The following is a 19010-nucleotide window of genomic DNA, read 5'->3' on the forward strand; positions in this document are numbered from 1 at the left end:
TATCATCTTACTGTACTGGAGGTCAGAGGTACAAAATCAGTCTCACTGGCCTAAAGTTGAGATTTCACCAGGGGTGGTTGCTTTTGGTGGCTGTGCCGTGAGAATCAGTTTCCCGGCCTTTTCCAGCTCCCAGAGACGCCTACAAGCCTGGGCTCCTGACCCCATCCTTCCGTCACTGCAGCCTCTTGATTCCATCATCATGTTTCCTACCACGGACTCTGACCCTTTTGTCTCCCTCTTACAAGAAGCCGTGTGAATACATTGGGCTCACACAGATAATCCAGAAAAATGGGTCTCCGTCTCAAGATACTTAATTTAGTCACATCTGCAAAGTCTCTTTTGCCACATAAGGTGACATACTCACAGGTTTCAGCGATTAGGGTATGGCTATCTTTGAAACTTGAGAGAAAGCAGCATTATTCCATCTACCGCTGTGGCTATACCATATGAGACAGTACAATAAAAGATATCAGATAAAGTAGACTTTTGAACAGGAAAATTAATAGAGGTAAAGAAAAATATTACATAAAGATTAAAAGTTCAACTCACCAGGAAGATGTAGTAATCCTAACTGTGTATGCACAAAACCACAGAGCTTCAAAGTACATAAAACAAAAACTGTTAGAAATGAAAGGACAAATAGGTACATCAACAATTATAGTCCGTGGCTTTACACTCCTCTAATAGGACTTGAGCAAATATGTGGCAAATCAGCAAGGATACCTGAACAACACTGTCAACAACTTGACCTGATTGACACACACAGAACACTCCACCGACAGCACAATACAGATTCTTTCCAAGTGCACATGGAATATCAGCCAAGATAGTCCATATCCTTGGTCATAAAACAGACCTTAACAAATTTAAAAGAATTAATATCATACATCCCTTCTTTTCTGACCCTAATCAAATTTAAGGAAAAATTTTTTGCTAAAAGGATATCTGGAAAATCTTCAACTACCTGGAAATTAAGCAACACACTTCCAAATAATCCATGGGGTGAATAAGAACTCAAGGAAAATTGGAAAATAGTTTGAACTGAATGAAAATGAAAATACAGCATACTAAACATTGTGGGGTGCAGAAAAAGCAGTATTTAGAAGGAAAGTAAGAGAAGCAAGTGCTCATATTAAACAAAGAATGGTTTCTAATCACTAACCTCAGCTTCTATCTTAAGACACAAGGAAAAGAAGAGCAAACTCACCCCAAAGTAAGCATAATACAGTATGAATAGAGGAAAGAAATCAATGAAGCTGAAAACAAAACACAGGAAAAAAATTCCATGAAACCCAAAGTTCATTATTTAAAAAGACCAATAAAATTGATGAACCCCTAGCCAGACTAATCATGGAACAAAGAAACAAAACACAACTTGCCAACATCTAGCACGAATGATGGGATATCAGTATAAATAACATTATTTTTAATTAATTAATAATTAATAGGATCATAAGAGAATAGTACTACAAACAACACTGTGCCCATAAATTTGACAACTTAAATGGAATGGAGCAACTTTTGAATGACACACACTACCAAAACTCACTCAAGAAGAAATCATCTGATATTCTTGAAAAATATTAAATTGCATTTGTAGTTAAAACAACCTTGCAACAAAGAAAACTCCTGACCACAATGGTCCCACTGGCATATACCACCAACTATTTTGAGAAGAATTAATAAAATCCTTCACTATCTCTTCCAGAAAATAGAAGAGAAAGGAATACTTTGCAACAATTTTATGAGGCAAGTATTACTCCAAACACAAATCAGACAAAGACGATTTGAGGAAAGAAGGATGCAGACCAATGTCCCTCAAGAACATAGATGCAAACATCCTCACCAAAATATTGGTAAATGTAAGCCAGCAATGAGGAAAAGGACAATACATCACAACCAAGTGGGATTCATCCTCAGATGCCAGGCTAGTTTGGCATATGAAAATCAATAAATAAATACACCATTTTAAGAGGCTAATAAAGAAAAACTACATCCTTACATACATGTAAAGATTTGCTAAAATAACTAAAATGCTCAGCTATACAGGAATAGAAGGGAATTTCCTTAATCAGATAAAGAGCATCTATGTTCTATATTTAGCTACCATTATACTGAATATTTTTCCCCCATGATTGGAAACAAGGCAATGATGTTCTCACCACTTCTATTCAGAACTAGCTGGTGCAATAAGAGAACTGAAAGGAATAAAAGGCATACAGATTGAAATAGAATGAATAAAACCATCTTTATTCCTAATCCACATAATCATGTATGGAGGAAATCCTAAGGGATCTACTAAGGAGCTTTGACAACTAATAGGTGAAGGAGGAAGGTCTCAAGATAGAAGATCAATATTCAAAAATCAATTGAATTTTGTTCCATAAATTAACAAAGAGCAATTGGAAAGCAAAATTAAAATACAATACTATCTCCAATAGCTCCAAAAACCCTAAGCATGTAGGGACATATGTAAGTATAGATGTCTAAGATCTGAAGACTGAAAACTATATACTTAGCTAAGATAAATTAAAGAACTTAAAAAAAAAAGTAGAAGCAATATCCCATGTTCGTTGATTGAAAGACTCAATATTGTTAGGATATCAGCTCTTTCTAAACCAATTTGTAGTCAAAGCCACCCCAGTGAAGATCCCAATTAGCTTTTTTCTGCAATTGACAGCTGATATTAAAATGTATGTGGACATACAAAAGAGCAATAAAAGCACAATTTTGAAAAGGAATATAATTGGACATCTTCTTACACTGAGACTTTCTGTGGAAGGAACAAATGTAATGGGCAATGTTGTATTTGCATAAGGATGGGAGGTAGAAAAATACACAGAAAGGAGATCCCAGAGGTAGACCCAGACATAAAGGATCAGTTGACTTTTAACAAAGGACAGAAGTACTTTCTCGAGGAAAAGATCATCTTCTCCACAAATGGTGCTGGGACAACCGGATATCTATTTGGAGGAAAATGAACCTTGACCTTTACCCCACACCAGACACAATAATTCATGTGAAATGGAACATAGATCTGATTGCAAAAGTCAAAACCATAAGAGGCCTAAATGAAAAAATTGAGGAAAATCTTTACAACCTTAGATTAGACAAATATTCCTCAGAAAGATACAAAAAGCATTTATAACATCAACAATAAGATTAATTGGAGTTTAAAAATCTTTTGCCCTTCAAAGGACAGGTATGGAGGAAACAAGCCAGGCTAAGAGAAGAAAAATATATATTGTGCATTTGTGTATCTGATAAGGGATTTTTTTGTAGACTAAATATGGACTTTTACAAATGATAATAAAACCCTCCTACATGAGCAAAACAGTTTGAACAGACATTTCTCAAAAGAAGGTATTTAAGTGACCAATAAGCACATGAAAAAATGCTCAACATCAGTAATCATTAGAGAAATGAAAGTAAAACTAAAATGAGATATCAGTAAAATGGATGAATTTTAAAAAACATTATACTGCACAAAAGAGGGCAGATACAGAAGAGCACATACCTTATGATTCCTTTTTAATGAAATTCTAGATCTGGCAAGACTGACACCTAGTGAAGAAAGCTGATTGCTGTTTGCTTCAGTCTGGGTTTGGGGGGTGTAGATTGACTCAAAAGGTCACCAAGGAATTGTAAGAGTGTTGGCAATGTTTTGTATATTGTTTGTGGTGACAGTTGTTATATGAATTTCTACATTTGCCAAAGCTGATTAAAGTATACACTTAAAGGGGGTGCATTTTATGCCTCAACATTCACACACATATGTACTAGTTAAGCTCAATCAGTGTCCATTCCACCAGGGCTGAAATCAACTTGCAACCACATGTCTGATGCTTCCATAAGGATTCATACAATATTAAGATGGTTTCTGTTGCTGAGATGATGGCCAACCATCAGTGTCTGTAGTTGGATCAGTCTTGGTGACAGGCAGTCCATGACACCAGGCTCATGAGTGGCCTCCATCTCTGCCACCATGGCTGTCCTTCATAGGCCCACTGTGTAAACACCGGTACGAGGAAAAGCAGAGGCTGGCTAGTATCTACTGAATGAACCATCCTCTCCCTTTGGTTGTTAAGGACCTTGTCTATGGTGGGGCTCTCTGGGTACATTAATATCTGACTCAAAGATCTAGTGCTTTGTGCCCACTCCAGTACATCTGTCCATACACATGGCTCCTTCCAGGATATCCTTGTCTCCTCCGTTCAATTTTGCTCCTAGTACCTGACCACATAGACAAGGTATTTGCTACTATCCTGGAGGCCGTATATGTCTTTACATCTTGCCAGTTCTCTTTCCAGAAAAAGTGCATTATCTTATTCATTACCCAAATGTCTGCCCACTGAAGGCATTTTCTCTCAACAGATTCCCCCGAGTGGGGCTGTAGAGCAATGCTACTCCAAAACATCCCACCACCCAGGCATGGCCCAGGCCACAGAGCTGTAGATTACGGCTGAGGAGAGGCATTATTGTGACAGTACAGATGTGGGTGTCATGTGCATCTAACCCACATCTTTGTGTGATTCACCTTTGTCCTATGGACCTGTCCATCGCCTCAGGTGTAGCACGCTCATCCAACAATGGATTGCAGCCTTATGACTTGGTGGGAATGGCAATAGCCAGCTTATCATGGATGGTTCCATAGACAGTTGTATAGACAGTTCATGTCTTCTGGTCAGTCATTCAGTTTCTTTTGGGAACCAGTATCATGTCAGGAACATCTTCTCAAATGGCATCTACTCTCTATTGCAGGTGATGTGATGGCAGGAACCCAAGGGGGCTAAACTTCAAATCTTCCCTTGGGGCTGGGAAGGCAATTCACACAGCCTCCCAGTACATGCGGACTTACAGCACCAGGGGACTTGGCAGATCACATGACCATGGCTGTAGGGTCCTGGTACTGCAAAGCCCTGTCTTCCTCTGGGCTCCACTCAGAAATGCAGACTTCTCAGTCACCTGATAAGAGAGAAATCTGTTTTCTCAAGTATGGTAGCGCAATCGAGACGGGTGGCATAATATCTGACTTTGCCTGCTACTAAAACATTGGGGAGTACCCCCAGAAAAGCTGGTGCACAAAGAAATTAAAACAGAGTCTTAAAGGGCCCATGAACAAACTCACCCGTTTCAGAAAGCAACCTAAAATCAGCAGAAAGAAAGGTGCACAGCCCTTTGGGGAAAAGAGACTCACCAGATAGGCTCTGAGTGCATCTCGGTGAGAGGTGAGACCTCTCCAGGGACTAGGACATTAGCGGTGGCCATTGTTGTAACCTGGTATGGGCGTGCTGACACAGATGCTGGCAGATGCCATTGGAGTTCTCCCTGAGGCCTGCTAGCCCAGGGTCTGCCCCACCCACTAGAGCACCGATTTAATCCAGCTCACCCAGGGCAGGCAGCCCACCCGAGGCACTGGCCCCACCCAACAAGCCCTCGGGCAACTTGTGGGGCTGTGAGGGGTGCTGCCTGGATTCTCCACAGCCTGGTGACTGGATCTGCCTCTGTAGGGAAGGCTGTGTGCAAGGAGTGGGTGGAGAGTGTGGGGCGGTGGTGGAGAGTGTGGGGCTCCTGCCTTGGAGAGACTGGGTCCACTTCAGGAGATCAGGGCGCACGCCCGGGGCAGGACTATGTTGACTGTGTGTGTGGACCTGTAGGTGATGGGGCTTGTCAGCTGCAGAAGACTTGTGCTTCTCAAAGGGCGACATAGGGGTTTGGCCCCACCTTCCAAAGCCTGAAACAATAGGCTGCTCCCATGCCTGAGGCCAGCCCCAACTGGCTGCAATCCTCAGAGAGTTGACAAGGGGCCTAAAGGCTAGAGGCTTATAGCAATTGTAAGTCCCTGAGCCTAACAACCTGCCACGCTGGGGGCCTACTCACTTAATAGAAATACAGCAACAGGAATGTGCTGTTAGACCTTGCAGCCAACTGTACTGAGACATCCCACACCTGATAAAGAGGCTGAAGGGCCCACAACAACTACAAGCAGCTGAGCATTACAACAGCTGGCCAGGGGCATAGCTCAGCCTCCGTGGCCACCTGCAGGAAGAACAACCCCGCCACAACAGAAGGACACACATAGCCCATGCAGGGGTCACTCCTGGAACATTTGCAACTGGAGAGGAGAGGGAAGCACACTGCCAGGCTCCCTAAGGCATCACTTATATAAGGTCACCTCTCCGAGAGCAGGAGATGTAGCTGACCTACCTAATACATAGACACAAGCACAGGGAAAGAGGCAAAATGAGGAGGCAAAGGAATATGTTCCAGGTAAGGGAACAGGACAAAACCCCAGAAAAGGAACTAAGTGAAACAGAAATGAGCAATCTACCTGACAGAGAGTTCAACAAAGAGTGTTAAGGATGCTCACTGATCTTGGGAGAAGAATGGATGAACTCAGTGAGAACACCAACAAAGAAATGGAAGATATAAAAAAGAACCAATCAGAAATGAAGAATACAATAGTGGAAATGAAAAATTCACTAGAAGGACTCAAAAGGAGAGTAGAGGATACAGAAGAACGGATCTGTGAGCTGGATGAAAGACAAGAGGAAATCACCCAAGCTGAACAGATAAAAAAAAAAAGAGAATTAAAAAGAGTGAGAACAGTCTAAGGACCTCTGGGACAACACCAAGTGCACTAACACCTGTGTTATAGGTGTCCCAGAAGGGGAAGAGTGAGACAAAGGGCAGAGAATCTATTTGAAGAAATAATAGATGAAAACTTCCCTAACCTAAGGAAGGAAACAGACATCCAGGAAGCACAGAGAGCACCAAACAAGATAAAACCAAAGAGGCCCACGCCAAGACACATCACAATCAAAATGTCCAGAATTAAAGATAAAGAGAGAATCCTAAAAGCTGCAAGAGAAAGACAAGTTACATACAAAGGAAACCCCATAAGGCTATCAGCTGACTTCTCAGCAGAAATCTTACAGGCTAGAAGAGAGTGGCACGATATATTTAAATTGCTAAAAGGAAAATACCTACAGCCAATAATACTCTACCCAGTGAGGTTATCATTCAAAATGGAAGGAGAGAGAAAACGTTTCCCAGACAAGCAAAAATTAAAGGAGTTTGTCACCAAGAAACAAGTACTACAAGAAATGCTAAGGGGACTTATTTAAGGGGAAAAGAGAAGAACACAAATAGGAAAAATTATCTATTTCCATGATAAGAGGGTAATGGATACAAATGCACAAAAAAGAGGTTAGATATGATATCAAAAACATAAAATGTGGGAGGAGGGGAGTTAAAGAGTAGAGCTTTCAGACAGCGGTCAAATTAAAGAGACTATCAACTTAATATAGACTGTTATATACGTAGGTTACTATATATGAACCCCATGGTAATCACAAACCAGAGACCTATAATAAATACACAAAAAACTAAGAGAAAGGAACCCAAACATAATACTAAAGAAAGCCATCAAACCACAAGGGAAGAGAGCAAGAGAAGAAGAAAGGAACAGAGAAGAACTACTAAAACACCAAGAAAAAAAAGTTAAAAAATGGCAGTAAGTACATACTTATCAGTAGCTACTTTAAACGTCAATGGACTAAATGCTCCAATTAAAAGGCATAGGGTGGCTGACTGGATAAAAAACAAGACCCATATATATGCTGCATATAAGAAACACACTTCAGACCTAAAGACACTCACAAACTGAAAGTAAAGGGATGGGAAAAGATACTCCATGCAAATGGCAATGAAAAGAAAGCTGGGGTAGCAATACTCATATCAGACAAAACAGACTTTAAAACAAAAACGGTAAAGAGACAAAGAAGGGCATTACATAATGATCAAGGGAACAATCCAACAAGAGGACATAACACTTGTAAATATCTATGCAGCCAACATAGGAGCACCTAAATATATAAAGCAATTATTAACACACATAAAAAGAGAAATAGATGGTAACACAATAATAGCAGGGGACTTGAACACTCCACTTACTCCAATGGATAGATCATCCAAACACAAGATCAATAAGGAAACATTGGCCTTAAATGACACACTAGAACAGATGGACCTAGTAGATACATACAGAACATTCCATCCAAAAACCGAAGAATACACATTCTTTTCAAATGTACATGGAACGTTCTCCAGGACTGATCACATATTAGGCCACAAAACAAGTCTCCATAAATTTAAGAGGATTCAAATAATACCAAGCATCTTTTCTGACAGCAACGGTATGAAACTAGAAATCAACTATAAGAAGAAAATCAGAAAAGCCACAAATATGTGGAGATTAAACAAAATGCTACTGAGCAACGATTGGGTCAACCCCTTATGGCCACCTCCAACCCCCGTACTCTCTGGTAACCACTAATCTGTTCTCTTTGTCCATGTGTTTGTTTGTCTTCCATGTATGTGTGAAATCATGCAGTATTTGTCTTTCTCTGTCTGGCTTATCTCACTTAACATAATACCCCCAAGGTCCATCCATGTTGTTGCAAATAGGACAATTTTGTCTTTTTTTATGGCTGAGTAGTATTCCATTGGATATATCTATACCACATCTTCTTTATGCAGGATTGTTTTTCTTGACTATGCAAGACAATATGAAATGTATACTGTTGAGTATACAGAGTCTACTTTCTTTCTTTAAAGAGCATGTAACTACATTTTGGAAGTTGATTAAATGACATTGTGGTTCATTTCTTCCTTTCAAGGCTTTAACAAAAATCTGTCATTAGGCATATCCTGCAGCTCGTTTGGCCTGACTACAAAGGCCTGGCTCTTCTGGGGGTGTCTTGATTGCTCCATGTGTTCCACAGGTTCCTTACACTGCGTGGAATTCAAACGTCTCCCTTCACTGTATGAGCTCTGTGAATTAAAACTTTAACTTATTCTTGTTTCCTAAAATGTTAGTCAATTCACAAAGATGTCAACATCATTGCATAAATGCCTGTATGCTTGTCTTTGCTGCCTCAAAATTTGAAAATAAGGTGAGGTGAGTGCTCATAGAGGCAAAGTAACTGGGCAGTTCTGACTCTCTGTCCTCTGCGCTGTCCCAGAGTCCACGTGTTTACTTCCCATTCTTTCATCTTCCTTCCTCATGTGCCAAGATTCCTCTCTTTATCAGATCCTTTCTGGGTCAGGAACTTCCTTTTCCGTTCATTTAGGGGAGGCCTGCTTGTGATAAATCCTCTTAGCTTCCTTTCACCTGAGAATGTTTTTATTTCTCCTTCATTCCTGAAGGATAATTTCACCATCTGTAGAATTCAGGATCAACAGTTCTTTTCTTTCAGCACCTGAAAAATTTCATTCCTCTTGCTTCCTGCCTTCACGGTTTCTGATGGGAAGGCCATTGTCATCTGAATGGTTTCCCTCTATGGTCGAGTGGCATTTCTGTCTCACTGCGTTCAAGGAGCTTGTCTTTTGTTTTCCCTACTTGGGTCATGATGCATCTTGGCATGGATTTCTTTGGACTTCTGCTGTTTGGGGTTCACTGAGTGTCATGAATATGTAGCTTTATGACTGTTGCCAAAAACTATTCAAGAAATCAAATTCTTGAATATGTAGCTTTATGACTGTTGCCAAAAACTATTCAAGAAATCAAATTCTTGAATAGTTTTTCTGTCTCGTCCTCTTTCTCCTCTGCTTTAGGACTTGAATCACATGGATGTGAGATCTTTTGTTAGAGTCCCACAGGTCCTGAGGCTCTGTTCATGTTCTTTTCTAGTTCATTTGCTCCCTGTTGTTCAGATTGAGTCATTTATGTTGCTCTGTCTTCACGTTCACTATTTCCTCCCTCCTCTCCATTCTGCTGTTGAGCCCATCCGTGGAGCCTTTTATTTTGATTATTGTATTTTTCAGATCTAAAAGTTGCATTACCTTCTTCTTTGTATCTTCTATTTCTTTGCTGAGTCTTTCTTTTTTTTATATTTATTTTAAGCCTGTGTGTAATTGCTCATGAAAGCATCTTTATTATGGCTGCTTCACAATCCTGTCAGATAATTCCAATCTCTGTGTCATCACAGTGTTAGCCTCTGTTGGCAATGGTCTTTTCTCACTCGAGATGAGATTCTCCTGGTTCCTGTTATAATGAGTTGTTTTTAAAATTGAAACCTAGACATTTTAGATAAAATGTTGTGAGAGTCTGGATCTTATTTAAATCTTTTGTTACAGAAGGTCTTTTCTGACACATGGCTGGGGTACTGACTCATTACTGCCATGTGGAGGGTACAGTCCAGATCCCCCACATGGCTCCTTTGACACCCACTGTATCACTCCTGGGGTTCTAACAGTCTTAGCCCCTCTACTGCCTTCTTTCCACTTTTCGGAATATTCTCATGTTTGCTGTATATACAAAGTCTAGCAGTTTACTGTGCCTTATGGGGGTTAGGTCCAAAACTGGAAGTCTGAAATGCAACTGATTTTTATATATTTATGTGGTATCTAGTGACATTGGATCAATCCTATTCACATTAGAATAATAGATGTTTATATTATTTGAGGTTTTCTGTGCACACAATTTTGTAATCTGTGAGTAACACAGCTTTATTTCATCCATTCGGTGCTTATCATTGTTTTTCTTTTACTTTGTTTATTTGGTTGTTTCTTCCAGTGTCCTGCTGAATAGAAGAGGTCGTAGAGGACATTCTTTCTTTTTTTTTTTTTTTCTAAGGGAGATCAGCCCTGAGCTAACATCCGTGCCAATCCTCTTTTTTTGCAGAGGAAGACTGGCCCTGGGCTAACATCCATGCCCATTTTCCTCTACTTTATATGGAACGCCACCACAGTATGGCCTGACAAGCGGTGCATCCCTGCATGCCCAGGATCCGAACCTGGGCTGCCAGCAGCGGAGCACGGTGCACTTAACTGCTACGCCACAGGCCGCCCCGGAGAGAACATTCTTGTCTCATTCCCAGTCACAGGCAGAAAGATTTCAAGTTTTTACCTTTAAAAGTTATTTCTATTGCAGATTTTTAAGGATGCTTGGATAAATGTTAGGAATTTCCCTTTCAATTCTGAGATTGTTTTTCATTATAAATTGGTGATGTATTTTATCAGACTCTTTGAATCTCTTGATATGATTATTTTTTCTGTTTCTTCTTTTGTGTTTTAAACGTATTGATTGATTTTTGAGTATGAAACCAGCCATGCATTTCTGAAAAAAACATGCCAGCATGGTCATGATATATTATCCATTTTATATATTGCTGACTCTTATTTGGGAATATTTTGTGTAGGAATCTACAGCTAAGATCCTGTGAGAGAGGTTTCTGTGATTTTCCCATTTTGTAGTTTCCTTGTCAGGTTTTGGTATCAGATTTCTGTGGCCTGATAAAATGTGTTGGGAGGAATATTCCACCTTCTGTATTCTCAGGAGACTCTTATGTAAGTTTATTATGTGTATGTGTGTATTACATAAGTGCATATGTGTTCAGAAGCATTCACCAGTGAAGCTTTCGAGACTCAAAGTTCACTTTTTGGGAAAATTTTAATTACAGATTCAACATATTTAATATGTAAGATAATTCAGATTTTCTATTTATTTTTAAGTCCATCATTTTGGAAAAGTGTATTTTTGAGGATTTTGTCCATTTCATCTACATTTTCTAATATATTGGCATGAAATTGATCGTATCTGTTATCTATTTCGAGTCCGTAGGATATGTAATACTGTCCTGATAATGTAATGTGTACCTTCTCTCTTTTTTCCTTGAGTGTTGTGGCTGGGATGTATTAGTGTGATTAATGTTTTCAAGAATGAATTTTGTTGGCTTTATTGACTTTTCTCTATTTTTTATTTGACCTCATTAGTAGCTACTCTCGTCATTATTATTTCCTTCCTTCTACCTTCATTTGGAATAATTTGCTATTCTTTTTGTAAATTCTTGGTATGAGAGCTTAGGTCATTCACTTTTTAAGGCTTTCCTTTTCTAATACATTCATTCATAGTTCTTAATTTTCCCATTTCGTAGGTTTGATGTGTAATATTTACATCAACATTCAATTTAAAACATGCTTTCACTTCTGTTTTGGATTTCTCATTTCACTCATAGATTATTGAAAAGTCTGTTGCTTTATTTCTATAATGTGGGGATATCCATTATCTTTGACAGCAGAATCAGGCGACTCCCAAATTGTCCCAAGAGCTCCTGGTGGTCCATGTTAGGCGTCCAGGCTGGCTGGGGGTCATTAGGAGGTGTCCATTGGGGGCAGCTCCTGTGCCTTCTGGGGTCCCTGCCGTCTCCCTCCCTGGAGGGTGGGGTTGGGGTCCTTTCTGGGCTAGCGGATGGCCAGAGCAGCGTACACACTGGGCTCTGCTGGGGGCTCCTCTGACTGGGAGGAAGGGGGTGTTGTGTCCCGTCTGAGGGTCAAGTGGTTCAGCTGTGCGTAGGTCACGTCCTGGGGGTCTTCAGATGCAGCAGCCTGGAGCAGAGGCAGAGTGGAGGATAGGTATTTGGGTGGAGAGGGGGAAGCCTGGGGTCTGGAGAGGATGGGACCCACCTGTCTGTCCATCTGTCTGCCTTCTGCTTGTCTGTCCTTCGTGTCCAGTGATTCCTCTGACAGTGGGGAAGGAGAGGTGGCCACTCCCTGCCTGAGTCTTGATCTTGAGGAGCTCACTTGGACATCTCTCACTCCCTGGGGGTCTTCATCATGGGGGCCCTGCTGGAGGTGGACAAAGGGACAGAAACAGTGTCTCCCTGACCCCAGTGCTGACCTCCTCCAGTCAACTGTCCACACTGTTACAAAGTGAGGTCACTTCCTGATGGAATCTTCAGGGACGTCCTGAGCCTTGGACATCTGGATGCTTTCTGTGTTTCTGATTCTTATCCTAACATACTCTCTCTCTGTCATTTGTCTCCACCCACAAGGCCCATCTTCCTGAAAAAGCATGTTCCTACCTCAGGACCTTTGCATCTGCTGTTTTCTCTGCCCCCTGTGCACTCGACCCCTTTCCTTACTTTATTTTCCTTAACAGCACTTTGCACTCTAGGACCCCGTGTATTTGTATGTTGCCTCTCACTCACGAGGGGAGCTCAAGGAGTGTGGAGACAGTTTTCTCACTGCTGCACCTGCAGCACCTGAATGGAGCCGGGTACACAGTGAGCTCCCTGTGCACATTGTTGGGGGAATGAATGAAGGGAACCTAGGGGATGTGTGGGTGATTCACTCATTCATGCATCCTCTTGAGACCTGGGGGTGCACCCCAACAACCAGAAGGTCAGACAGAGGATGAGGAACCAGGAAAGTGGGCCATGTAGAAGGGGCCATGAGGTCACAGAAACCAGGAGGAGTGAAGTCACAGCAGGATGACCCAGGGTGCCTGAGAGGAGAGGTCAGTGTGGGACGCTGCTGAGAGCTGGGGATGTGAGGACAGGAAGTGTCCTTTGGATTAAGTTTGACAACAGGTACGTCCCTGGTGGCCTAGATAGGAGCAGGGGTCTCACCTGATGGTCCAGCTCCACCCCCTCCTCAGGCTGTGTGTCCTGCACGGCAGCATCTGCTGGGGCAGAACAGGGGGTGTGTCTCTTGGCAGGATTCCTGAGATCTCTCAGGGCTGCAGCCCCCCTCTGCTCCCAGATGGGCCACTGAGGTCCAGGGGTGAGATGTGCCTGAGGTCACTGAGGGTGGTAATTGAGTCCCTCTCACCCTGAATCCCCAGACCCTCCCAGCCCAGCCTCCCATGGCCTCCTGAAATCCCTGTGCCCACCCCCCAGGGTGGCCCCTCCTCTTCTCTCACAGAGGGTCTCTTCCTGGGTGTCAGCAGCTGGGCTGGAGCTGGGGGAGGAGACGGGAGTGTTAGGGGCAGAGAGGGACTGAGGGTGGTGTGGGGGCCTGGGGTCTCCTGGGCAGGAATTACCTGATCTGCCGGCCTCTGTTCTTGGGCTCTGGGTCTGCAGCCCCTGCAGGAAGTTGGAGATCAGCCTGTCACTGGACTGGGTCAAGATGGACAGAGTCTCAGCCCTGGGAGGTTATGACCACCCGCCCTCCACATGGGATTGGAGAAGAAAGAAGGAAACCTTAACACACACTTGTGTGTATGCTTCAATATTTCATAAGATCCAAAAGATAAAAAATACCTTAAATGTGTATGTGTGTGCTGACATTAAGCATTTTCTTTGGATTTTCTGATTTGAGATTCTGGAAAAGTCTCTTTCTAGGCTGACATTCCCATCTATTTGGTTTCCCTCTGACTGGTGCCCTAGCCCACCTCCTCCTGTGACCCAGGTCACCCTGCTCCCTACTCACCTGATGTCCTGTGTTTGCCCCGACACCGGTGTCGACAGAGGAGGAGGAGGAGGAGGAGGGAGAGCAGCAGGATGAAGGCCACTGACACCCCGATCAGAGCCTTCAAGTACCAGTTGAGACCTTGAGCACGAGTGACATCATGAATGAACCACTGATGCCATTTAATTGAGATCCTACTGTGTGCCAGGCTTGTGCTGGGACCTGTGCATTCATCTCCAATAACTCACAACAATCGTGCAACATGGGACTGCCACGCCCACCCATTTCACAGATAGGCAACGTGAGGTACAGAGAGGTAAATCACGTGCCCCCGGTTTCCCAGCCTGGAAGTAGCTCAGCTAGGAAATAAACCCGAGGAACTGACTGCCTTTTGTGCTCTTTCCACTCCAGCTGAGCTCCCTGAGCTGAAGGGAAATGGTCTGAATACCCCGGACCCTTGTCCTGCCCCAGTTCCCCTGTACAATGTCACCATCACTGCTGCAGAGGGGATGGGCCTCCGTAAAATAACATCCTGGGGGGCTTCCCTATGAGGCCTCCTCTCCCAGGAGGTCAGAACTGGAAGGAAATCTAAGCTCTGGGCCATGATTGTCTCCTTTATACTTGGAGAAACTGAGGCGCAGACAGGGAAAGGCATGTCGAAGTCAGGGTCTCCTGATGGCATAACTCAGCCCTCGTGCCCCATGGGCTCACCCACCACCTCCCCACAGAGACCCTCATTTATCCCTCCACACACCTGACTCCCTCCCATAGGAGGGAGTTGACCCTCAGCGCCTCCTGGGGATCAGGATGGAGATGGGGGTGCTGCTTCTCCCCACTTCAACCCAGCTGCCCCTCCCCCAGGCTGGGCCCCAAAATCTCCCTCTGCCATGACCGCCCCGCCATCCATCCATCCAGCGTCAGAGCCCTGGAGTCCCGTGGACCCCCATCTCTGCCCAACTCCCAGCCCCCCTGGGGGACAAGCTGTGCTGAGAGAGGAACTGGGAGTCAGATCGGCTGGGTCTCAAGAGACAGGCCTGGGGAAACTGTGACCTCTCTGGACAGACGCCCTGTGACTCACCAGCTGTTAAGTCGAGCCTTGTGGGTGCGGAGGTGGGGTACCCAGAGGATCCTGGGAGAAAGGACAAGAGGAGATGAGGGGCTGGAGGTCCTCCCAGAGACCCCGTCTCTGCTCACTCTCTTCTCCTTCATCCGTCCTGTGGTCTCTAAGGCTCTCCCTCCACCCACCTGGAGGATTCTGGAGATGGGGCCGTGGGAAGGGGCGGGCATGGGAGGGCCCTGTTTCCCTCCTGCACTCTGAGGGGCAGATCCCTCTCTGGGTGACCCTCCCGTGGGGCCCGTCACTCCCATCCCGGCCCAGAGCTCTCTGGGGGACAGAGCTCTGAGCTGACTGACTCAGAAAGGACAGGGTCAGGACCCCTCACCTGAGACCACGAGCTCTAGGGGGTCACTGGGGTGTGACAACAGGTAGGGGGAGGTGTTGAGTGAGCTGTAGCACCTGTAGGTCCCCCTGTGGGCTGAGGTCACAGGACTCATGGAGAATTGGGCCTGGTATTTCTGAGCTCGGTACTTTGATCTAAGACGCAATGGGGTATTGGCTGACCCCTCCTTGAACAGAAGGAAGGTGTCCCCCAGGCTCCGTGACTGACACAGCAGGGTCACGTTCTCTCCTGAGGCCACCGTGGGGCCCGGCTGCACCGAGAGGGAGGGTGTGTCAGGGAGCTGTCCTAGAGAGAGGAGGGGTGGGTGAGGGGCTGCCCACCTACCTTGTTCTGAACCGAGAGTCCCCAGGCCTCTCTCTGAGGACCCTCCCCTCTGTCTGTCTTGTTTTCTCTGAGTCTCTCCCGCTCCGATCCTCTCCCCTGCCTCTCTTTATCTCTCTCCCTCCCTGGGTACCCCCACCTCTCATTCTGGCATCACCACCTGGGGCTCCCCGAGTAGGGCCTGTTCAGAGTCTGAGTCTCTGACTGAGCCCCTGGCTCCTCACCTGCCACCAGGATGTCCAGGGGGGCACTGGGGGCTGACCACTCAGAGGAGAGGTTGTGTCCACCATAGCATCTGTACTGGCCCCCGTGGGACCCACTCACAGTTCCCAGGGGAAAGTCAGCCTGAGAGAGCCCAGCCTGGGGCTTCCAGCCAAGGCGCTGGCGGAGGTCACGTCCCCCCTCCTTGGACAGAGAGACTCTGTCGTAGACATTATCAGAGAGACACTGGAGGGTCAGGTTCTGTCCAGAGGTCACCACAGGGCCCTGCTGGGTCAGGAGGGAGGGCTTCCTAGACACACCTGGGAGAAAGAACGTGTGTGGATTGCAGGGGCTGACTCCTCCCATAAACCTCCCTTCTCCAGTCCTGCCCCCAAGTCTTACTGTCTCTCATGCTTTGTGCCTCTTCCCCAGGAGCCCCATTCTCCCCTCACCCTACCCACTCACGTGGGGCTACCTGAGAATAAGACCCCTGTCTGGTGCCTCAAAACATGGATGAGCCTATGATGGGACATCCTCACCTGGGATTAGGAGCTCCAGGGGGTCACTGGGGCCTGACCACACCTGGGGGTTTTTACTGTCATAGCCATAGCATCTGAACATCCACCTGTGGCTGGGGGTCACAGGGCCCACAGGGAACAGGGCCTGGGACTGCCAGTTAGGGTTTAGCTGTGAGTCCAGGGTCCAGGAGGGCTGGTGTTCTCCTTCCTTAGTCAGAATGAACCTGTCATATCCCAGCCATGAGCCACACTGGAGGGTCACATTCCCTCCTGAGGTCACCACAGGGCTTGGCAGGGCTGAGAGGGTGGGTTTGCTGTAGACTCCTAGGAGAGGAGGAGGCAGCGTGTTAAATGGGGCTCACACTTCCCTCATATCCCCCAGGGCTGGGCTGTGAGAGGGGAGACACCCCTGAGAGCAGACCCCTTCCTGAGGGCAGAGCCTGAGGCTGGGACCCCTGAGTGACCTCTCACCTGTCACCATCAGCTCCAGGGGGTCACTGGGCTCTGACCAGCCAGTGGGGCTGCGATAATAACAGCGATATCGCCCTGCCGATAGATGCGTCATGTGTGGGATGGAGAACTCAGCCTTTTCCCCAGGCTGCAGTGGATTCTGTCTTCTCCAAGGCTCTGTGCTTCTCTCTTCATCCAGATGGTACTCCTGAGCCTCCGGGGTCCCCTGACACAAGATGGTCACGGGCTTCCCCTGGGGGATCACAGATCCTGGCTCAGCCCAGATTGTGGGTTTGGGGAGGATCCCTGGGAGGAAATCAGAGGCTGGGTCACAAGACATTCCCCACCCCAGTTCCCCAGCTCTCAGCCCCATGACCCATCCAGACATCCCCCACTTGTCAGCCCAAAATTGCTGTTCTCTGATCCCAGCTGCCTGGTGGTGGCTCCTTGTCGCCAATGAGGAGCTGGGACCTGAGACACCTGGGGATAGACTCACCTGCCTGCACTGGGGTCCTTGGGCCCACACTCAGCCCTGGAAGAGAGTTCTCTGTGAGAGATTTGTCCCTGGATCATGAGCAGAATCCCTCCTCCCCCTGAGCTTCCTGAGTCCTGGGGTCTCCTGACAGACCAGGGCCTGGCTGTGGGACGGAGTCCCTCCCAGACTAGGGCTTCACCTCCCCCTCATCAAATCTCACCAAGGCAGAGCAGGGTCAAGAGGGTGGGGGTCATGTTGTCTCCTCCCTCTGGCCCCAGCTGTGCAGATGGAGGAGACTGCAATGCCGGGAGGGACAGACAGAAGCACAGGGTGTGGTAACTGCGAGGCCGGTCCTTCGTCACGGGGTTGTCATGTCAGCAGCCCCACAGGAAGGGGAACTGCTCCTCCCCGGGCTGTGACTGAAGTTGTACCAGGCACTGGGGAGACATTTCAGATGAATTTGGTCTTTCCTGACTCCCACTGTCTGTGTGATCCGGACTAATCTCACTGGCAGACAGAACTTCACAGCGATAGATGTAGTGCCTTCCTGAGAGGCCCCTTCCAGGTGAGGGTGACCCAGGGCATGTTCTTCCCTCTCAGAGCACCCTCATGGGGTTTCCTTCATCCTCAACCTGTCCATCAGCACATCCCTTTGGGGTCCTCACCATGGACTGTGGTCATCCAGGTCCTGGAGATGCTTCAGGGAAGATGCAGGATCCTGCTGCACTGCAGAGCTCAGATCAGCAGAGACACGCACTCAACATCTCACTGTAAAGTTCAGGTTGAGGTCACTGTGACAATGATCACAAAGGAGAAATACAGGGAAATAAGGGAAGGAGACATCACTCCTCTCCTGGCCCCGGAGTGTGGGTTTTCTTTCTATCACAGCCTTCACAGCTGTGATAGTCCCCTTCACGGACTTCTTTTTTCTTGCAACAGCGTCCACTCCCATCTCTCTGGGAACAAACCTCTGAGTCATTCCTGCCTCCCCAGACCCCTTGTTCCCTTGGACAGAGCTCCCCTCCTTATCTTGTGGTTCTGTCTTCAGTTTCCGGGGTCAGTGACTGGCTTAGTGCTCTTAATTGGGGGACACTGCTGAATCTTATTTAAATATTCATTGGTCATCCACTGCCCACGTGAACTTGAGCATGAACACTCCATCTCTGCTCCTCAGTTTCTTCATCTGCAGCATGTTGTCAAGAACCCCACTCCTCAGAGTGGCTGTGGGGTCAGTGGTGCTGGGTCCATGGGAGGGATCAATCAATTTCCAGGCCATGTTAACACATGAGTGGCTTGGGACGTGAGAGGACCATGGGGTTGGACTCCACAGTCAAGTGGAGAATTGATCTGCCCATACAAGAGCTCTTGTCTGCTCCTAACACTGAGAAATGC

At 45.9% G+C, this 19010-nt stretch overlaps 1 protein-coding gene across 2 annotated transcripts in view; it reads right to left on the reverse strand.

Moving 5' to 3' along the window:
• LOC131397371 (leukocyte immunoglobulin-like receptor subfamily A member 6) overlaps positions 1–19010 on the reverse strand; it is a 121096-nt gene that overhangs the window by 18327 nt on the left and 83759 nt on the right. The window contains exons 9-11 of one of the 2 annotated variants that reach the window (XM_058530186.1): positions 13413–13465; positions 12469–12630; positions 12181–12390 (exon numbers count right to left, since the gene is read on the reverse strand). In XM_058530186.1, the coding sequence (XP_058386169.1) occupies positions 12247–12390; positions 12469–12630; positions 13413–13465 (359 nt within the window). In that variant the 3' untranslated portion in view covers positions 12181–12246. Of the gene's footprint in view, positions 1–12180; positions 12391–12468; positions 12631–13412; positions 13466–19010 lie in introns of those variants that run through there. The other variant, XM_058530184.1, reaches the window with a different exon arrangement.

The sequence above is a fragment of the Diceros bicornis genome, chromosome 34 (genome assembly GCF_020826845.1).
Source record: "Diceros bicornis minor isolate mBicDic1 chromosome 34, mDicBic1.mat.cur, whole genome shotgun sequence".
Taxonomy (NCBI): domain Eukaryota; kingdom Metazoa; phylum Chordata; class Mammalia; order Perissodactyla; family Rhinocerotidae; genus Diceros; species Diceros bicornis.